The sequence below is a fragment of the Mycteria americana genome, chromosome 2 (assembly GCF_035582795.1).
Source record: "Mycteria americana isolate JAX WOST 10 ecotype Jacksonville Zoo and Gardens chromosome 2, USCA_MyAme_1.0, whole genome shotgun sequence".
Classification (NCBI taxonomy): Eukaryota; Metazoa; Chordata; class Aves; order Ciconiiformes; family Ciconiidae; genus Mycteria; species Mycteria americana.
The window spans coordinates 46,031,251-46,050,967 of NC_134366.1; the positions used below are offsets into that span (position 1 = coordinate 46,031,251).

Consider the following 19,717-nt stretch of genomic DNA (forward strand, 5'->3'; position numbering starts at 1 on the left):
ATCCTTCCTGGCAAGGAACCGAGTTCTCTGGAATTCTTTTCACTCTACATCGGAGCCAAAATCAGCTTTAAAATGTTATGTCAAGAGACAGACTACAAAGTTTTGTAATTAGGTCATTTATGTGGATGCTTTAAAACAGTCAGGGCTGCTCTTAAACACAGATCCCCAGATCCTAGGACCACTGGTTAATCTGGGATGTCAGTCTGTTTTCCATGGGCCAATGGGAAAAAAAAACCCCAAGATGTCTTGACAATTTCTTTTGTTCTTGAAATAGTCATTTATACACACATGAGAAGTTTTCATTTCAGCATTCATTATCACAATATATATATATTTTACAAAGCCTCATCAGCTTGAGCTTCTAAAGAAATACAGTAGAAGAAAAAAGTTAATGTGATTCAGGATTTCATAAACAAGTGCACAGGCATTAAGGAGGCAATTTTATCTCCACATGCAGTAGTGGAAACCCGGGTGCTGGAAACAATGCATAGTTCAGACGTTCACCTTTTTTTTAAACAATGATGAAAAACTGGAAGGATGCTGATGACAGCCACAGAAATGATTCAATGGCTAATGAAGACTTAAAGATGTGAATCTATTTAGTTTACAAATAAAAAAGAATGGGAGGTGACTTGATGATAGCTTATGAGCATGTGAAAAGGGGAAAATAGAGAAAGCTATTTTAGTGTGGAAAGGTATTTTTTCACCACCTTTTTTCTCCCTTCTCAATCAATCTCCTTTTATACAGGAAGGCTTATTAGCCATTGAAAGAAGGTGCCAAGGAAAATGGTAGTTTTACCATTCCTCGATATTTTCCAGTCAAGAATAGATGCCTTTCCAGAAGATGTACTTATACAAAAGTCACCAGGCTACCCAGAAAAAAGTCCTCGAAATACAGAGGTGGCCAGGTAATTCCTTCTGTCCTTAAGTTCTTTTTGATCATAGGCTTCAGTTTTATGGCTAGATGCAAATCAGCTGCCAACATGTAAATTAGTTTATTCATTTAATTTTATAAGTCACATGCAGCAACCTAAAGCTTGTTAAACAGTGGCTAATACATTCCTGTCCAGCAGGCACAATTCAGTTTAAGCGTACTTTCAAGGGAAAAAGGTAAAGCCAGCTGATGCCTTCCCACAGCTCTCTGGAGTGACTGCAGCTGGCTCATCCGGTCTGCCCAAAAGAGGGAAAGGGGAGAGGAATACCTCCATCCCTGGAGGTATTGAAAAGATGTTTCATGAGGTGCTTAGGGACATGGTGTAGTGGTGGTCTTGGTAGCGTTAGGTTTACGGTTGGACTCGATGGTCTAAAGGTCTTTTCCCACCTATACAATTCTGTGATTCTGTGAATTGCATCCCCTGTCCAGATGCATCTCTCCCAGCACACATGGTCCGTTTGGAGAGTAAGAGCACAAACACCGTACTGGCAAGGAGCTGCTGCTGCAGGAAGCAGAAGGGAAGGGCAGAGAAAGAGGGGAAGGGCAGGGAAAGTACAACAGCTTCATTGCTCTTCTTTGGCAGAGAGCATGGTTTCCTCTGTGGTACTTCCACTCCTATTCTGGTGCCAAAAAAATTGCATCTTTTGGACTACCAGGAACAAAGTAAGGACACTTTCATGCACTGCTGCTTTTCCACAAAATCTACATAAGCTGTCCAACATAAGCAAAAGTGTAAAGCCATAAACATTTCGTTCGTACCCTAAAACAGCCACTAAGCAATTCTTTCATCAGATATATTTGTAACCCAGGTATGTTTGTCATTCTTTTCTAGAAACGTTGCATATGCCCTAATGTCCATATCCTTTGCAACTCTGCATGACATGGGAGTTCCCCACTTATACCCGATATAACAAATACCATTAAATATTTCCCCAGATAAGCTAAACCAGTGTCGAAATTGTCACCCATGTTTCAGACTACGGCGGAAGTTTACCTTTCCTTTGAGGTTAAATAAAGGCTTATACTGTTAAGCAGTTTCTGTTTTCCACTGATAAAGCAGAAAGATATCTTATCTTGTTTTTAATCAAATACATAGTAACTCATGCTGTAGGGGTCCATTAATTAAGGGTGAAACTCAAAGATTTTATTTTCCTTCTGTCCAATTCCCTATAAAATGACCAAAAAAAATCTCTGTGCTATTTATCTTGTAATCACTACTATTGCACTACAGCCAATTCATTGCTGTTATTTATTAAACATGCCAAAGTCAACAGAATGCTAGGAAACACTTGGTTCTTTCAGAAACCACAGCAGGTACCAGCCGGCAGGGCAGAATGGTCATGATGCCACCAGAAAGATTTGTAACTAGAAGGAAACTTTATTGTGTAGCGTAGAAAGGGTTCGTTTAAAAGGCCACTACCAACAGACCACAGTAGCACTCATTATTCATTCATGAGACTGTCATTTAGCCCACCTGCAATTTCTGATACTCAAGTACCTTCATACAATATTTAAAGCATTCAGAGAAGCTCCTGTTACCACACCCTTGCAGAGGGAGAGCCTGCAATTAAAAAGGTGCCAGCCAAGAAGTGGTGGCCTCCATTCCACACTGCAGTTTTGCTGTGTGCAAAAGCAAGAAAACTCATGCACTAGCAATTAAACAACTACTGAAAATAATTTGTTTGGCCACGTTCTTTGTTTTCACTCTCAGTGAGATTCACCCTATGCAAAGGACCAATGGGAGAGGCAGACATTACTTTTATCCCACATTCATCCTTCAGCACTGAAATATCAAGTATTAGCAAGGTTAAGGAACATATATAACCATCACATATCAAGCCAGAGGCTCTGCTGGGCAATCACCTCATCAATCCCTAGTGCACCCTAAAATGTTCACTGCAAGTGTTCACCTAAAAATCATCTGTTATTCCCTCATTTGCATTCCTCAGTCATCAACCCCGTTCAGTTCAAACTCCCACTGTATATCAGAAAAGACAAAACTCCTGATCCTCTGAACTGCATACCAAAATCCTCACAGGGAAGGAAGCAACAGCTAGGACAGCTGCAGGAAGGGCAGCTTACAGGCACAAGGGGAAAGAGCGTGGTGAAACAATGATGGTCCCCAAGGAGCACCATCACCCACCATGGGATGGGACGGCTTTGGGCTGCACGGCTGCCTCGCTACCTCTAATCCCGATCTGCCAGCACGCCCCGCACCAGCCCACTTCTGCTACAATCACACGATGCAGCCCTGGCACGGGAGCCCCGTGATCACAACTCAAGAAAGGCCCAACAGCCTCAATTTGGCCAGGCTTCCTGCAGTTTCAGTCCAAGTTTTTTCTCCCGTCAGTAGGATGCTGCAAAAGTCAACCTTCCTTCCACCTCCTTCACCTAGGAATAGAATTTATCCCCTGTGCAAACCGCAGAGCACCGAGTCCACAAAACCCTTCAGTGACTGCTGTTTTCCTGAGACAAGACTATACATCCTCCCCATACCCAGACAATACCACCTGCGCAGCCCCAGGGTTGCAAATTATTGCATTCTCATCACCAAGGGACCAGTTATGATCCTTCAGACAGCCTCCCGGGGCTTCTCATATGAAAGGAGTAAATTCAGAGCTGGTGCGCAGACCAGCTTCACAGACCAGAGAGCATTCTCAGTGCCCCTGTGGGACCATTCTGCAGACACCCAGCACAGAGAGGAGAGAGCCGTAAGTCAAGCGTACTGGAGACACTCTGAAATGCTCATACCTCTGAATGGCTGTTTTTCTCATTTCACAGAAAATTAGGCGGTGGAAGGGAAAGAAAAGGGACTTCATTATTCCCCAAAATGCCAGATAAAATCACTTAAGTCAGTGCATTAAAATATGATTACTGTTTGTTACAAAAAGAAAAGATGATGGGGGGAGGAGACAGCTTTTATTCAGGTGAAAACTGAGCACAGAATGAAGCTTCCAGTGACCTCAGGACTCCAGTACTTAGACATTCCCGGGATGCTTCAATTATTGAGTTCCCCTGTGATGTATATTGGGTTTCATTTTGATCCACAGGCTATTAAACATGATCTATGACACTTTCAGAAAAGCTGTAGTTTGGAGTTCAGCCTGTAACTCAAACTTTTTTTTTCTTCCATCATTGGTTATTAATGTGCATATGGCACTGAGAGAACATAATGAAGAAGTGCACAGATATGCAGGAGCACAGTGCTGCTTTATAAGAACACAGTCAATAGGGTCAACCAGAACTAAATTAACTGTGTTGAGTGTCTTCAAACTCTGCTTTCTTATTAAAAGCAGTTCTCTTCACAGGCAGGCACAAAAGGCCATTTAAAATATTAGTCAATATGTTCTAACTCCAAAATGAAGCAAAGGAAAGGAAGAGTAATTAGTCCTATTTAAGTAGAGGAAAATATATGCTGTTTGGGCAAACAAGTACTACGTAGTCAGGAATCTGGATGCACTAGCTGAAACCAACAAAATACATCAAGAGTATAGCAATTTGCCATAGCTCAGAATGGAAAATATTTGACTGTAAATAGGCTAAGAATGCATATTGTATTTTTGTCAAAGAATAAACCATAGACTTAGAGGTCACCATTTCTTAGAAAGTGTATACGTGCAAGGGATAAGGTCCTGTTTGCTTTTGTAGGGTTGTTTGGGTTTTTTTTTTCCTAAAAGTAGCCAAAGACTATTAAGATAGCAAAAATGATAACCATGTTTAAGAGAAACTGGGACACGCAGATGATAGAGGCTGGAGAAATGGGCTGACAAGAACCTCATGAAGTTCAAAAGGAAATGCCAAACCCTGCACCTGGGGAGGAGCAACCCCCTGCACCCATAAATGCTGGGGGCCACCCAGCTGGAAAGCAGCTTGGCAGAAAAGGACGTAGGGGGCCTGGTGGACACCAAGTTGAACATGAGCCAGCAATGTGTCCTTGCCACAAAGGCGGCAAATGTAGCCTGGGCTGCATTAGGCAAAGCACTGCCAGCAGGTCAAGGGAGATGACCCTTCCCTTCTCCTCGGCACTGGTGAGGCCACACCTGGAGTACTGTGTCCACTCCTGGGCTCCCCAGTACAAGAGAGACATGGACATACCAGAGAGAGTCCAATGAAGGGCCATGAAAACTATTAAAGGACTGAAGTATGTCTCCTATGAGGAAAGGCTGAGAGAGCTGGGACTGTTCAGCCTAGAGAAGAAAAGACTGATGGAGGTATCTTATCAATGCACACAAACACCTGAAAGGAGTCTGCAAAGAAGACAGACCGAGGCTCTTTTCAGTGGTGCCCAGTGAACTGAAACACAGGAGGTTCCCTCTGAACATCAGGAAACACTTTTTCACCGTGAGGGTGACTGAGCACTGGCACAGGTTGCCCAGGGAGGTTGTGGAGTCTCCATCCTTGGAGATATTTAAAAGCCGCCTGGACATGGTCCTGGGCAACCAACTCTAGGTGTCCCTGCTTGAGCAGGGGGCTTGGACAAGATGACCTCCAGAGGTCCCTTCCAGCCTCAACTGTTCTGTGATTCTGTTAATAAGTTTTTCCAAGAATCTAGTTACTTCAGTAATACTATGCCTTATTCCATCCTCTCCCTTTTCAAGCATAATTTTCTTTTACATGATCCCAGTGTGTAAATACATAATCATATACATGTGTATGCAAGAGCGTGCACACACACATTTATATTCAAAAAGTGCATATGAACAATTCTGAAAAGTCTCACAGTACTGCATGACAAAATACATAATTTTTCACTTCTATAGTAGTAATGAACAGAAATGCAATACTGTTCTGTGTGGCAACATGACTCCAAGTAAAAAGTGCTTATTTTTAATATGCTATTTGGAAATGACGAGAGGTACAAGTAAGGATGACATATTTAAGTACTCCTAATGCAAAAAACAGATGATAGAAACTCTTACATCCATGCCTTTTTTTTCCTCATTTTCTTTATCTGTAAAATATTGATAATTCATCATTAATTTACCTGCCTTTCACATATGTAACAAGGGTTAACTAGTGGGACAGATTAATTATAAATTCCCTTTGGTTTCCTATACTCTGAAAATAGATTAATGTTTGCTTTTAAAAAATGTCAGAGAGTTGACTTAGTTTTCAGATTAGCTAGTTTTGCCTACTGACATAAGGACAGGCTAATAATAACAGAAAATATTAAATTATTCTTTGTTGCTGTGTTCACAGCAATGATAATTATTTTTCTTTTCTACCTTGGTCATTCATAGTAGGATACACCATTCCAATGCTCCAGTTTTACCCTAGTGTAACCCTTTAATCAAGATGACCATTATCTCCAAATTAGGAGCACTTAGAAGTCTTACCTTTTCAAGTCTCCACAGACACAGAGAGAATGATTTTCTGAGGTACGTCACCAACTGCCTACTTAATTTATATGAAGTGTCCCGCTTCCACTTAATCCCCCGAAAAATTCACTTTTCTGGGAAAGAAATGTGGTTTAGTTTTACCTTCTTGGTCCTTCTACAAACTGTGAGACTCGCAACAATGGATGCAAAACATCCACTGCTCTAGGTAACATGCTGTATCTATTTGAAAGGCATACAAATTAAATAGTACTGCCTTTGTTCACACAGAAATAGCAAGAAACGCTTATGCAGTGCTTAAGCGCCCTTTAGTCAATTGAACCTGTGGCAATAAAGCAGAGAATGTGGTCCCACTGAATCCCCATGGCCTTTGTTTCTGTGATCTTTCAGTTAGAAAATAAGGCTTTTTAGATGCCTCCTATACATAAACAGAAAGATTTATTATGTGTGAAGCTTTTAAAAATGCAAAGGTTCGAAGTCTGCTTGTTTTCTATATATGAACTGAAAGCTAGAATGACCCTCAGGTTTTAGCAAGGCAGTATGCAAAATTTTTAAGACATTGGACAACTGGAACCTATGCTTCCCCTGTAAGAAGGGAGTACATCTACACAAAACATACCCCACTCTTGTAGATGATTCGCTTGGGTCCTGAAAAAACAGTCACGTTAACCAACTAGTCCTAGTGAGATAGTTTTTAACTTGAATTAAGTACCATACTTATGTGTAGCCATTCCGCTCGTAGCACCTGAGCTAGCTAAGGTACCTTCACAGAGCATTACATAGTGAGATGCTCACAGAGCATTACAGGAGTCTTGCATTGATCTCCTTGGAAGGCTTGGGTCCTTTACTTTCAATCTGTCAGTCTCTCATGATTTCGTTTCCTCACAATATTTTTCTCCGCTTTGTCTATCCCCGCCAGCTTCATTTCATGCCATTATGTGTATTACCACACGGAGAAATGATTGGACCCTCCATTATCTTTAACAGGATTTCAAGCAAGAAACAACTAGTGTGAAACCTACTTCACCTCTGGAGATGTGAGCAATCTTGCTCTGCAGGTGTCTCAGGGAAGATGAAATCCTTGTTCAGCCCGAATGCAACATAGGGAGCTGCAGCAGACTCCCTCCCCACAGCTTCGATCGTTTCTGTAGGCTGAACACTAGGGATCAATAGACCTCAGTCCCCAGTGGGCCTTGAACATGCACAGCTCAATGTTAAGTCTCTGACAAAAAGTTGCCCTGCACTCTCATCTACTAAACCATACAGCAGCAAAGCCATTTGGGTTTCTTCTCTTTGTTCCGAGAATTGAGGGGTAGTTTTAGCAGCTGGGTAACAGTGCTCTTACAATAGAGATATTTTGCTGCCAGATGTGTTATTATTGCTGGATGGGATGTAAATATTGTCAGTCCAAGATATCACCTGATATTACAGGTGGGATAGGGAAGGGACTGAGGGGTAGAATAGAAATAGTCAACTATCCAAAGGACAGAACTTAGATGGTTAAAATGAAGTGAAAGGTGCTTTAGTGATCTTGATTCTTGCCTATTTGTCTCAATTGAAAGATTAGCACTGACCTAAAAAAAAAAAGTAAAGATTTCTGCATGAATAGGACTGCTTTTAACTGGAGCCCAACTGGTACTACCCACTCCTGAAAAGCCAGTCTGGAAGAGGGGCAAAACAGAGAGCTAGAACAGAAATCCCTACAATTGCCATATCATGAATTACTAAAATATCACTCAGGGCTATTACAGAAAGCATGGGCTGGAAGCAGTTCACATCTTATTACATCTACTGTAGGTTACAATATAGTTATACAAAGGTACATCCTTTCTATTCCCATACACACATCTGATATGCCAGTCATCCCATGAAAGAGCAAGTGTGAGATCAGGTCAGTCTCACAAACCATTATATGTGGCTAAAAGTTAAGCAGGTGTACAACTCCACCAATGCAACATATATACTGAAGCGTTGCTAGCACCTGGGTCTGATGCTAAGGTGAGATGGACGCTGTCAATGTAAAATGCATTGATCCTTACTTCTCCTGATGGAGACTTTAACAGTGAATTTGGCCCCTTCGTCTAGCACTACTACCTCAATACTCATGCAAGAATAAATATAACAGAGAACAAAGCCATAAATTCCAGTTATGTGCAGATATGCAGCCAAAACTCAAAGTATTCTATTTTCAATTAACCTTTTTTTTTAAACAGGCATGTTATTTTTCTGTTCTTACAACTCAAGTCTACAGGAGACATTTAAAACAAAGTCATACTAAATATCTTCTTTTAATTAACAGCTACAGACACTTTTGTACTGATGAGTTATATAAAACTGCAGAAAAAAACCCATATTAAAAGGGAAAGTGTGCAAATTCCTCATTAACAAGGTACTGAAACACTGCTATAATTTTCCTCTGCTATTATACTCCACTGTACTGTTCCTTCTCATTTATCAGAGCTCAGATCTCTCTTCTTAACAATAACAGTCATTTATATGCAGCTAAACTACAAAGATTTTATTCATCTGCTGCTGTATATTATGTACTATTAGTTGCAAAATAAGAGATGTTGTTACTTTAACAAGTGACTGCTTATTTTATCATTAAATTTCTGAGCACCATCCTCTGATGAGCAATGGTCACACTACAGTGTAAGTCCTGGTTATTAGTGTATTACTCATTTTGTGGTTTCAGGGTTTATTGTGCCTCTCTCCCCTAAGGTCCTTGCCTGCAGCCCTGCCTCCACCAGGCCTCCTGCTCTCACCTCTCCAAGAATGCTGCGTTTCTGCCCCTCTTGAACACAATACTGAGAATTCAGCTGGGCCCACTGAATTAGGAGGAGATTTTGGAACTCTTCCCTCCAGGATCCTGTAAAATAGAGGCCTAAAAGAGCACAGAGCATGCTGAGGATTTAGTGTTGGGTTCTTCTTACTTGTGTTTATAAAGTAAAGCAGCCAAGGTAGGATCCTGGCATCCCTAAGGTTCCCCTCCTGAATAATGAAGACCGACAAGTCTTTCTCAAGGGTGCTTCTGACTTTAGGTTGCCTAAGTCATGATCTGGGAGTACCCCTTCTTCTCCTTCTCCATATTAAAGATGGAGGAAAACTGCCAACTCCTCAAGTAGCTTCCTTTGGTAACTGCCTCAAGCTATATAGGATGAATCTGGAGCTTCTGTTGACCATAAGGATTTCCCTGACAAACCAAATTTCTTCAGACAACCCCTTTGGAGGTCCCCATCTGATTCACTGAAATGACAATCCACTCCTGGAAGGTCTTTCTTTTAGACCTGCCAAAGCAATCTCTCCCACTTGTAGATTTTTGTTTCTTGAAGTCCACCACAGATTTGTAGGTTGCTTTAAGAGAAAGCAAAAAAGTTAAGGGATGGCACCATCTCTTAACAATCCTCACATGTTGGCAACACACCCCCTCCAGAAGTTGACCCACTCTTCTTCTTTCTGTTCTTTTCCAAACACATCTGTGCACGATTACATTATTTCAATGCAACAAGAAAGCACATGGGATCAGAAACAATTAGATCAACATACAGTATTCACAAATGACTGATGAACAGCTCCAGATCTGTCAGTCACAATGATTCAGCAATCTAAGTCCCGTATACTTCTGTGTAAATCTTACCATTGATTTTCCTGTCATTTGATATGGCCCTCCACAGAAACTCATGTCAAACAGAGCTAGATGCTAGAGTCAGTAGGCTACTTGTTACTATAAAAATTACTCATGTAAGCAAAGTTCACAGAAATGGGTCTCTACCATTACTCTTCAAACACACGCATTAAAATATCGTTTAGTTGTTTTCTTGTTCAAGTGTAAGAAAAACTCAAAAGATAGTACACAAGGATGCCAGGCATTCAAGTAACGTTTTGCACACAAATCCCAAGTGGAAATACACTTGCACCGAGATGTTGGGGACCTTTCTTGTGCATAAACCTGGGCTCGCTGCATTTAATGTTGTGGTTATAATCTATGTCATTTTTCTCTTGTTCTTCCAAAACATACAGGGCAAACATTATTAATATAACCAATCGGAGGTCTCGTTTTCCCTTCCCATTCAAACCTCATAAGGTAGTCAATAGGTATTTTGAATACATAAAGAATACTGAATCGGGTCCTTGATAAGTGTTTGATTTATACCACAACGACCACAAGATTCAGAGGTTGCCAAGGCAACCCCACTTCAACCTCCTTACATTTCTGCTTTCATATGAAACCTCTCATTATATAAATGTATCACAACACCAGTCAGCATGACAGGCTATTTTACAAATATGCCTTCAGCTGGCAGACAGCTATATTCTTCTCTTAAGTGGCAACGGGGGGGAAGGCAGGAATAAGGTTACCTTTTCCTAAGGGGGAGAGGGGAGGGGCAAAAATGACATTCCAAGCTATATAGGCTTTATTATTGAAATTGTATCCTAAGCCTCCTAATACAGCCCATAAATTTTGTATTATTTGGCCAAAAATCCACAAAAGGGCAGGAAGCAAACAAAACAAAACAAAAAACCCCAAACACACCACACAAGTAGAGCCTGAGACTGAGATGCTAGAATTTTGAGTAATTGGAACTAACAACTGTATATGAAAGCTTTACTGAACCATTGGAAATGCGATACTCCAGCATATGTTGTTTAGAACTACAGACCAGGCAAAGTTTAGTAAAGCATAAAAGACCTACTGGGAACCTACTGACACTTTTTTAACCCCAATTTTGAGGTTTAAAGTGGTACTTAGCAATATACCACCAGCCTTCTTTACTGAGCAGTATTCAATGTGCAGTAGCCTACCTACAGTTACGCTCCAGGATCCTTCGGCAAAGCCAGGCTCCCGCAGGAGGAGGGCTCCATTAAAGACGGTTACTTCTGCGTCTCCTTCTTAGTCCTCTAGACCACACTGAGTTTGAGCAGACTATAAGCTGATCCAGAATGCATGAGGCACGGCTGACTGGCTGGGTTAGCAACAGGATGGCAATAGTTCCAGATGCATGCCACCAAACCCTTCCTTGTGCCCCAGCACCCTCTGTGCTGCCAGGAAGCTTGTTAGTAATACTGTCTCTAGAAATCAGCTAATTCTACATCATCTGGAGACACTCCAGCATGAGCTGAGAAAGCTGACCTTTGAATTTCTAAAGAGAAGACTGTGACAAGTAAGAATACGCATGAATATTTGTAGTTATGGAAAAAATATGAAAGTTGGAACGGTCTGGGTTTAAATTTTTTACTTCTCCTCTCACTTCCATTTCTGGCTTGTAATCTCCAGTTACACTTTTCTCACTGTGACCCTGTGACACACTGACCATCCTCAGCAGTAAACAAAGTAAATCTTAAGAGGAAGAGCTTCAGTAAATCCTAAGAGGAAGAGGAGCAAAAATACCACTAGGGGGCACATATAGTACTAGCAAAGCAATTGTTGCTTCATCCCGTCAATTACGTCAGCTCCAGGGCAGAGACAACTGCCCCCAGTTTGCAATGACAAAATAACACCACCCACAAATATTTCTAGTTGAATGTAACAGCAGCTCCCCAGTTACCACAGAGCGTCCATTTGTATGGTTCCTACAGGAAGAAATCCCTCTTCGCTTACTTATGAAGAATGTCACTGAAAAACACCTTATATCGCAGGATCCTTTATGGGTTACGCCGTCTGTTATGCGCTCAGTGTACTGCAAAATGTTCAGGGCATGGACTATCTTGGACCACCCAACTGCATCCAAAGCCTTGCTGTACTGCATATAGAACCAGTTTCACTACACAGCCAAATCCTGCTGTAATCCCAAAATATGAAAGTGTTGTAAGACTGTGGATGTGCACAGAATTCCCAGTTTCACTGGGTAACGCAGTAATGTACCATTTATGCTGTTCTTTACTTTCCCAGCACCATGTTGTTTCTCATTCACTAAAGTGTTCAGGCAATGACTCAAATGACCGGTTAGTGGCTGACCTGAATACTTCAGGCCACTCTTTCCTATAACGTTTCTGTTTTCCATGTTGGAGACCCTGAAGAGGGCATATTTTATACCTAAAGTCCAAGGCCCCAGAATTTAAAACAAACAAACAGGGTACCATGAAGGAAAAAAAAAAAAGGCAGCTTCGGAGAGGCACAGTTTATGTAGGACGGCTAGAAGACTGACATCAGAAGAATCAGCTACCATGCTGCAATCCAGTCAGCACTGACACATTTCCGCATAAAATGGGCCATGGAAGCTGGAGAAGAGCCAGTACAGCAGAAAACCTTCAGGGTTATTTTGCATAGGACTATGCAAATTCTTCACAAAGCTGAGGACTTGATATCAGAGCTATTTGCTTATCAACTTTCACCAACACTAAAACTCACATAACTAACCTTAGAAGACAGCATGTTATTCTGAACAATATTGCTGAACAAGCAGTTGAATAAAATCAATTACTTGCTCAAGGGATTTTTAAGCCATACATTTCCTTAATTATTGTCAGATATGCAGGTCAACAAAAAGGAAGATTGATTTCTGGATGAACAGAATAACTGTGATATTAAAATGTTGTCTGGAAAGACAAATTGTGAATTAAAACATTTTAATGCCCATTTTAGTGAAATGATGGGAATATTCAGGAAGCACTTGCAGTCAAGAAACTGTACACATTCCCATCTGCCTGTCGATGGCATAATGCAACCACCTCTCCAGTCTTCATCATCTTATCACTTACACCTTGCTGATCAGGATGCATTCCTTCTTGCCCAGCCATATATTTGTACTGATTAATGTAGTACTAATATAATGACTATGCTGTTTGCATCAGCAATGTTAGAACGAATTGACATTAGCTGGAAAAGTCAAGTCAGCCTTATTTTTTGTGACCCAGTGCTGTCATCTCATCTGCTCACTGATACATGTTGTGCCCCAAACTGGCCCTCAGCATCCAAAAAGGAAAGTAACCCCAGACCTGTCCCTGCAGAGAATCAGGGAGATGAAATAACATGTTTTAGTTGTGTAACAGGCTCATTTCTGTAATGTTGAAGAATTTCCCGGCAGTGCCTAAAGCAACACAACTAACAATCATCATTTGTTGTTTCCTCTCCCCGTTGGGAGAGAAATTTGTGCCATTCAGTGCCTTGCTTTGCTAGGGAGTTTTGGACTGGTTTGTGGTAGGTTTTCTTTCAGGCTTATGTGGGGAGGACAGAAATAGGTTACATTTTAGGATTTTGGTTTTCTTAGCGCTTCATCAGAGGAGGCATAAGAATCAAGAAAATGTCACCCATGAAAAGAGCGGTTGAGATCTGCAGCAGTGCTCAGTTCTTGGGAGAAACTGCACACAAGCTCCTTTCCCTCCGAGTCCTCTCCCACAAAACACCGGCTAGGAAATCTGCATTTCCAGGGTCAGTCTACCCATATCAGTACATAAAATAAAGCCAGGTGTCTATTCCCCGCCTTGACTGGAAGCACCATAGAGCACCAGCACAAAGAACCAGCAAGTTACACTCAAAAAACCACTCACAATATACGTGCTCAAAGCCATTTGTTGTGCTTCATCCCTCCCCTCCTCAGTCCCCTCCCTAGATACATAAATTGAAAGGTGGTAGTTGCAGCATTATTTCTTCTATGCCTTCCCATTGTTCCTTTCCAAATCCTCACTCCTCCATGGGTAGAGGAGCTGTTATACAGCTCTGTGTGTGCGTGTGTATATAGACATATATATATGTGTGTGTGTGTGTATATATAGGCCTTCCACTCTAATGAGAGGAAGGGAAGCCCCACATGAAAGGATCATAACCCATCCATGCTTTGTGAATGCATGGTAAATGCAAAGCCCTTGTATCCACACTGTGGCTATGCATGGCTTTGTACTGCAGAAGTTAAATATACTTTCCAAAACAATACAGACAGGGTTAAGGAAGACCTCACCCCTAAAAACAGAAGCATCCAGCATAAATTGAAAGCAATTCCTGTGAAAGGAAAGCTGCTGAAAGGAGAGCAGATGTTATAGGAAGTATGCATGTATATATAGTATGTATAGCATGTATATAGTATGTACAGCATATGCAAGCATGCATATGGTATACACGTCTATGTTCTAGTTTACATTTCTAGTAGCAAATTCTAGGAAAAAATAAGTGCAGAACACCAAAGCTGCTACAGACAGGAGCGAACAATGAATTAAATTCAGTTCCTCATAGAACAGCTTATTCAGTAAAACATAATACCACAGTGTCTACTGGTGTCTTAAGTAAGTCTTAACTACCGATTCCCCACTAGTAACTTCAAAATTTTACTGCTGATTTTTTCAAGATGTTCACAATTTTCTACCAGGATGGCAAAGAGTTACCAAAACGCTCAAAGAAGTTTTTCCCATTGTATTCCTGTTGTCATTTACGAGTTGTTTAACATCAGAAATGTATTCTTAAGCACTTCCTCACTTGCATTATCATAGATTATCATAGATAATGCAAGACAAGTCCCAAGGACAGCGTTAAGTGTCTGAAACAGGTAATGAATACTCTGTCTAGACAAGAGATGCAGACACTATTCCTCTTCTCTCAGTTCTGCCAGCTGCTAACAGCTTTGATAGTAAGCAGAATACTTGTAAATGCCTGCATCTCTTACATTAAGAAAAAAATTAATTAGCCTTGTCTAAACAAAGAACAAATTTAAATCCTACCAACATCTATTTAAGGATTAAATCCCCATTCTACTGATAGGTTAATGGTGAGCAAAGCTAAAGGCTATTTCACATTCTTATCTGGCACAAAGATAAATCAGTAAGCTACAGATAACACTTTTCATGTGACACTTACCTGGTGTAGCTTCTGCCAAAATTCAGGTCCATCCTCCATTTTTCTTAAGCTTGGTGGAATGTACCAAAAGCAAACGTTTGCATACTCCGGCTAAACAAGAGAACAAGTGATTGCTTATGAGACAAATGGGACAGGAATACATATTATAGCTCATCAAAAAGTTCTGCCTTTTTTTTTGGGGGGGGGGGGGGGGGGGGGGGGGAGCCTTTGAGTTTATACCCTTTTCATTAAAACTTCCTTCTCCAACTCACCTTTTGTTTCCCTTCTTTGAAACTAGAAATAGTTTTTATATCATCCACTTCTCTTCCTGCTGCCAGAAAAAGGAAACCTGTTGGTGTTCCTTTTTCATTTCTTCTTCCTATATACATATTTAACTCTACTTTGCTCAGTGAAAACTTCAGTAAGGAAAAAAGTCTGAGGCATAGAGAGGTAACTTACAGATTTCAAAATTGAAGCAACTTTAAAGAGAAGAATACACTTTCTTTTTAGTGGTTTTTTAAATGGAAATTTCCTATGATGCATTTTACAGAAAACACACAAACCCAATTTTTGTCACCATTTAACACTTGCACACCTAGTCATGTTTCTACTGAACAATGCCAATCTCCTTTTATATCACATATCATATAGCATACTGTTGTAATAATCAAATGTAAGTATACAATTCACATAATGTTGATGTTGCTATAGAAATCCATTGTAGAGCCCTACCCTATCTCCATAGGAACTTAGACAATGTACCTTTGTCTAACAAGCAGGACGTGGTTGTTGAAAGCAGAAGCCTAACTGATGTATTACTAGCCTAGTTTGTAAACCATGAAAAACTGCTTAGATCTGCCAAAAAAGGAGGAAATTAGGGGAAAGGTAATTCCGGGAGGGGGACATCGTGACCACCAACTCACGGACTGCCTACCCCAATTATACCACCACCTCAAATGATAAAAGTTGAAGAACAACAACTAAGCATGCGTACTAATTTACATGCTGGGCGAAGAGATTTTAACCAATCATTTAATAGAAGAATATTGCGTATGTATTCGGAAGTTGAATATGTTAACGTTTTGTGTATAAATAACTGTTAATTTGAAAGCCTGGTGTGCTGTCTTGAGACAGGCACCCATATCTGTGCAAATATGCAAAAAACCCTGCTCTGTGTGTATATTGGCATTTTGCACACCAAGTAAATGAACCCTGATTTTTGGGACAACAATACTACACAGTGCTGGAGTTAATGCTCGCTTTCTCAATGTCCACATTTTATAAGAATCTCAGGACACCTTGCAGGGTATGTCCCATATCCTGGATATATCTTATCCAATATCTAAGCAGGCCTTTTGAGCAAAGGCTGAGAGTCCACATCTCTGCTTCCCTCCAGAGACATTTTGCCTTTAAACTCAGCAGAGAGTTTAAAGCTCACACCAAGAATGGCTGTTCACCATGCATTATAAAATATGGTATTTTGTGCTTATGAGGTTTCTGTTTCATATATGATTGAGAAAATGTTCCCAGCAGACCAGTCCAGGGTCTCTCTACACTTCCTGTTAATTTGGAACTTTTTTTTTTTTTTTTAACCTGTACAGGTAGCAATAGCACAAGGAATAGATGTGCCTTCTAATCCCATCCAACACTACCCATAAAACCACTCAGTCAATCTTGACCTACATTATTTCCAACACAGCATCTAACTGGGGTCTGGATTATAAACTCACACACCCCTCTCCCCTCCCACACGCCATCCTCATTAGTACTGGTTGAAAGGAAAAAAGAGAAGTTAAAGGGAGCTTGGTAGCTGGATCACACCATCTCTTTGCCCCACTGTGAATGCAGCTGCTATTACAATCCCAGGCAGTCTCCTGAACGAGGAGTGCCCACCAGCTGAGACATGTTCTTTCATGAAAGGGCACTGGGAACTGCTCATATCATTTTCTGCCTCGCTTCAAAGAATGCATTAAATACAATTTAATCATCAAGAAGAATATCGTTGTCAGCAGGAACAGAGCTGCAAACCTGCCACCTGCTGCCACTGAATGAAATAAAGCCCAGCTCTTAAAGTCCCATTTCTTTCCCCAAAGAGCATGCATTGAGTACACACATAAACACAGACCCTGAAAAGGCAGCGACTTCCTCACAAGCGCAAGTACTGGCTTGCTGTTACAGGGTTTATTTTAAAACTGTTTAAAATCAGATGGCAGGAGTAGACAGATGGCATATATTACCATATTGCCATTGCCTATATTGCCTTCTTGATTATCTCAGTTTCCTTTCACACGTCAAATACATCATCCCCCTCTGAAAATACCATTCATTCTAGAAAAACTTAACTACCCCCAGCCATGCTTCACTCTATTTCTGGTTGTCTTGTCACAGCTCTTATCCAAGCAGGTAAGCAATTATACCACAGAGGAGTTCAAGATGACTCAAGCACGAGTGGCATTTCCAGGCTGTGGAGTGGTTCTCGTTACAGGACTTTCCTCACTGCATGTATCAGAGGATCATCTTCCTGAGCTTCTTGTCCAAAGTCCAACTTCCTTTCAGAAAGGGCTCGCATAACTGGGCCTAGCTGCCTCCCAGCAGTCTTTCTTTGAATTCTCCCTGCTTGTCCTCCTGCACACCTGAAAACCCTTGCTCCACCTCCTCATAGCCCATACTATAGCACTCCCTCCAGTCCCACTTCTAATCCAGGTTTCCTGTTCCTGCCGGAACTAAACAGCAGTCTCTGCTCTCACCAACAGCTTGCACACCTACAGCAGATCTGCGCTCTCCGCTAAGCTCTGCGATAATGGAGAATGGAGAGCTTTTTAAGAGACTTGCCACTTCAGGAACCCCATCAGATGCTGCTGGCCCAGAATTCTTCAGATTCCCAGTATGCACTTTCAAATTAGCAGTTTTCAAAGTTAAGGGAAAAGTTTATATTGTATGAGTAGTATAAAATATTTTTTATATTTCATATTTCTTCTAGCCTCACCTGGAACGCTCATGGCATCAGCAAGCATAAACCAAATCTGCATCGTTGTGGTTTGTCGGTCTCCATGTGTGGCACTTACTCCCTTTCCCTTCCCTTCCTCCCCAGGCTACATACCCAGCTGTCTTGCGCACATGTACACTTCCAACTATGCAGAAGGTTCTTCTAAAAATGACAGGTCTTTGCAACATCCCCAGATTAACCAAAAAGCTTAGGATAGGTGGAAAAACAGTGCTTTAGCTCTGCCCCCTTTACTCACTCTCCCCTAAGCAAGATCATCAACAGATAATAAGCTGACAGGTTTAGCAAAGATGGGTGAAAACCACAATTTTTGTGTAGTTTTTAGGAAGATGGGTTCAGAAACAGAATTAAAGAAAAAGCCATGGACTTTAATGATGAAAAGTCCATTTTCAGGATCAAAATAGTCTTCCATCCAACACACAGCCTTATCCGTAGGTCTGGCAAGCACTGCTTTTTTGCAGCCAGACTCTTCACTTTCACAGAAAAGTGCTCCATCTATACCCCCTGAGGCAACACAGGCCCAGAAGCTAGGAAAATAGGTAGAGTGATGGTAGGGAATACAGAGCATGTTATGTGTGTTCAATCATATCTGTGTATCTCCAATACATAACCTTATTAAATTATATACTTCAAATACAAATTGGCAATTGGCTAAAAAGAACAAAATCACACAATAGACACCCCCCCAACAACAACAGTTCAGTTCCATTTTCACTTACCTCCAAAAGAAGCTGGAACCCCTCTCTTTTCTTAATTTCCTCCACTAGATATCTGTAATTAAAAATGCCGGGTTTTAAACCATAGAACAAAACAATACATACAGACAACAATAACAAAGGTCTTGAACATGTATACACTTTTTTCCTTCTTTTTTTTTCCGTTTTCTTTTTTTTTTCATCCTAAAGAAACAACAGAGTTAAACCTCATTTCTACCTGCTGTGAAAATGCAGTAGCTATCAGTTCCTGGAAACAAATGAAGGCTACAGCCAGCCAAGGAGCACTGAGGAGAGGCCAAATTCTGTCCTCAGGCACAGATTTTCAGTGGAGCCACATGGCACAAATTGATCCTATTTGCATCAGGCTGTGAACTTTCCCAATGCAAATTTCCATTGACGTTGCTCTCTACAAATTAATTCCTCCCTCTCTTTTTCGCAAGTGCTGATGCTGTGCTGAGTGACCATGTTATTTCATGGTCACTCTAACATCTCTTGCACTACTATTGTCACCAGGACCTCTTAGTTTAGCCCAGAATTTAAAAGTTTCCACGTACTTCAAGCCCAGCAATTTTCCCAGTACTGTCCTTGTTCCGCACTGTACACAACAGTGCACGTTTCCATTCAGTGAGCCACTGCTGATGCGCAATAATCCCTGGATTATTATGCTATGATTATTATGCTATGTAACAATGCATTGAAATAGGTATTTCTTTTCTTTTTCACCTGTCAGTATGAAAAACACAGAAACCTTCAATGGGAAGATGGGTTTGAATCAAAACTTTGGATCCAAACAGCTTCGATTTGTAGAAATTTTTTAAAACATGACCTCAACTTTGCTATGGCAGTCATTACAGAGGAATTCTGAAGCGAAGAGGACACTGACATAGCTGGGACTTCTCTGATTATGCCCACCCCCCGCCCCCCAAGCCTTCCCAAGGAAAACTCCAAAGAAATCACTTCAAA

At 41.0% G+C, this 19,717-nt stretch overlaps 1 protein-coding gene across 2 annotated transcripts in view; it reads right to left on the bottom strand.

Moving 5' to 3' along the window:
• Window positions 1-19,717, bottom strand: part of GADL1 (glutamate decarboxylase like 1) — a 72,922-nt gene that overhangs the window by 20,656 nt on the left and 32,549 nt on the right. For both annotated transcript variants that reach the window (XM_075495577.1, XM_075495578.1), the window contains 2 exons: window positions 18,758-18,809; window positions 15,056-15,145 (listed from right to left, as the gene is read on the bottom strand). In XM_075495577.1, coding sequence (XP_075351692.1) covers window positions 15,056-15,145; window positions 18,758-18,809 — 142 coding nt within the window. The remainder of the gene's footprint in view (window positions 1-15,055; window positions 15,146-18,757; window positions 18,810-19,717) is intronic.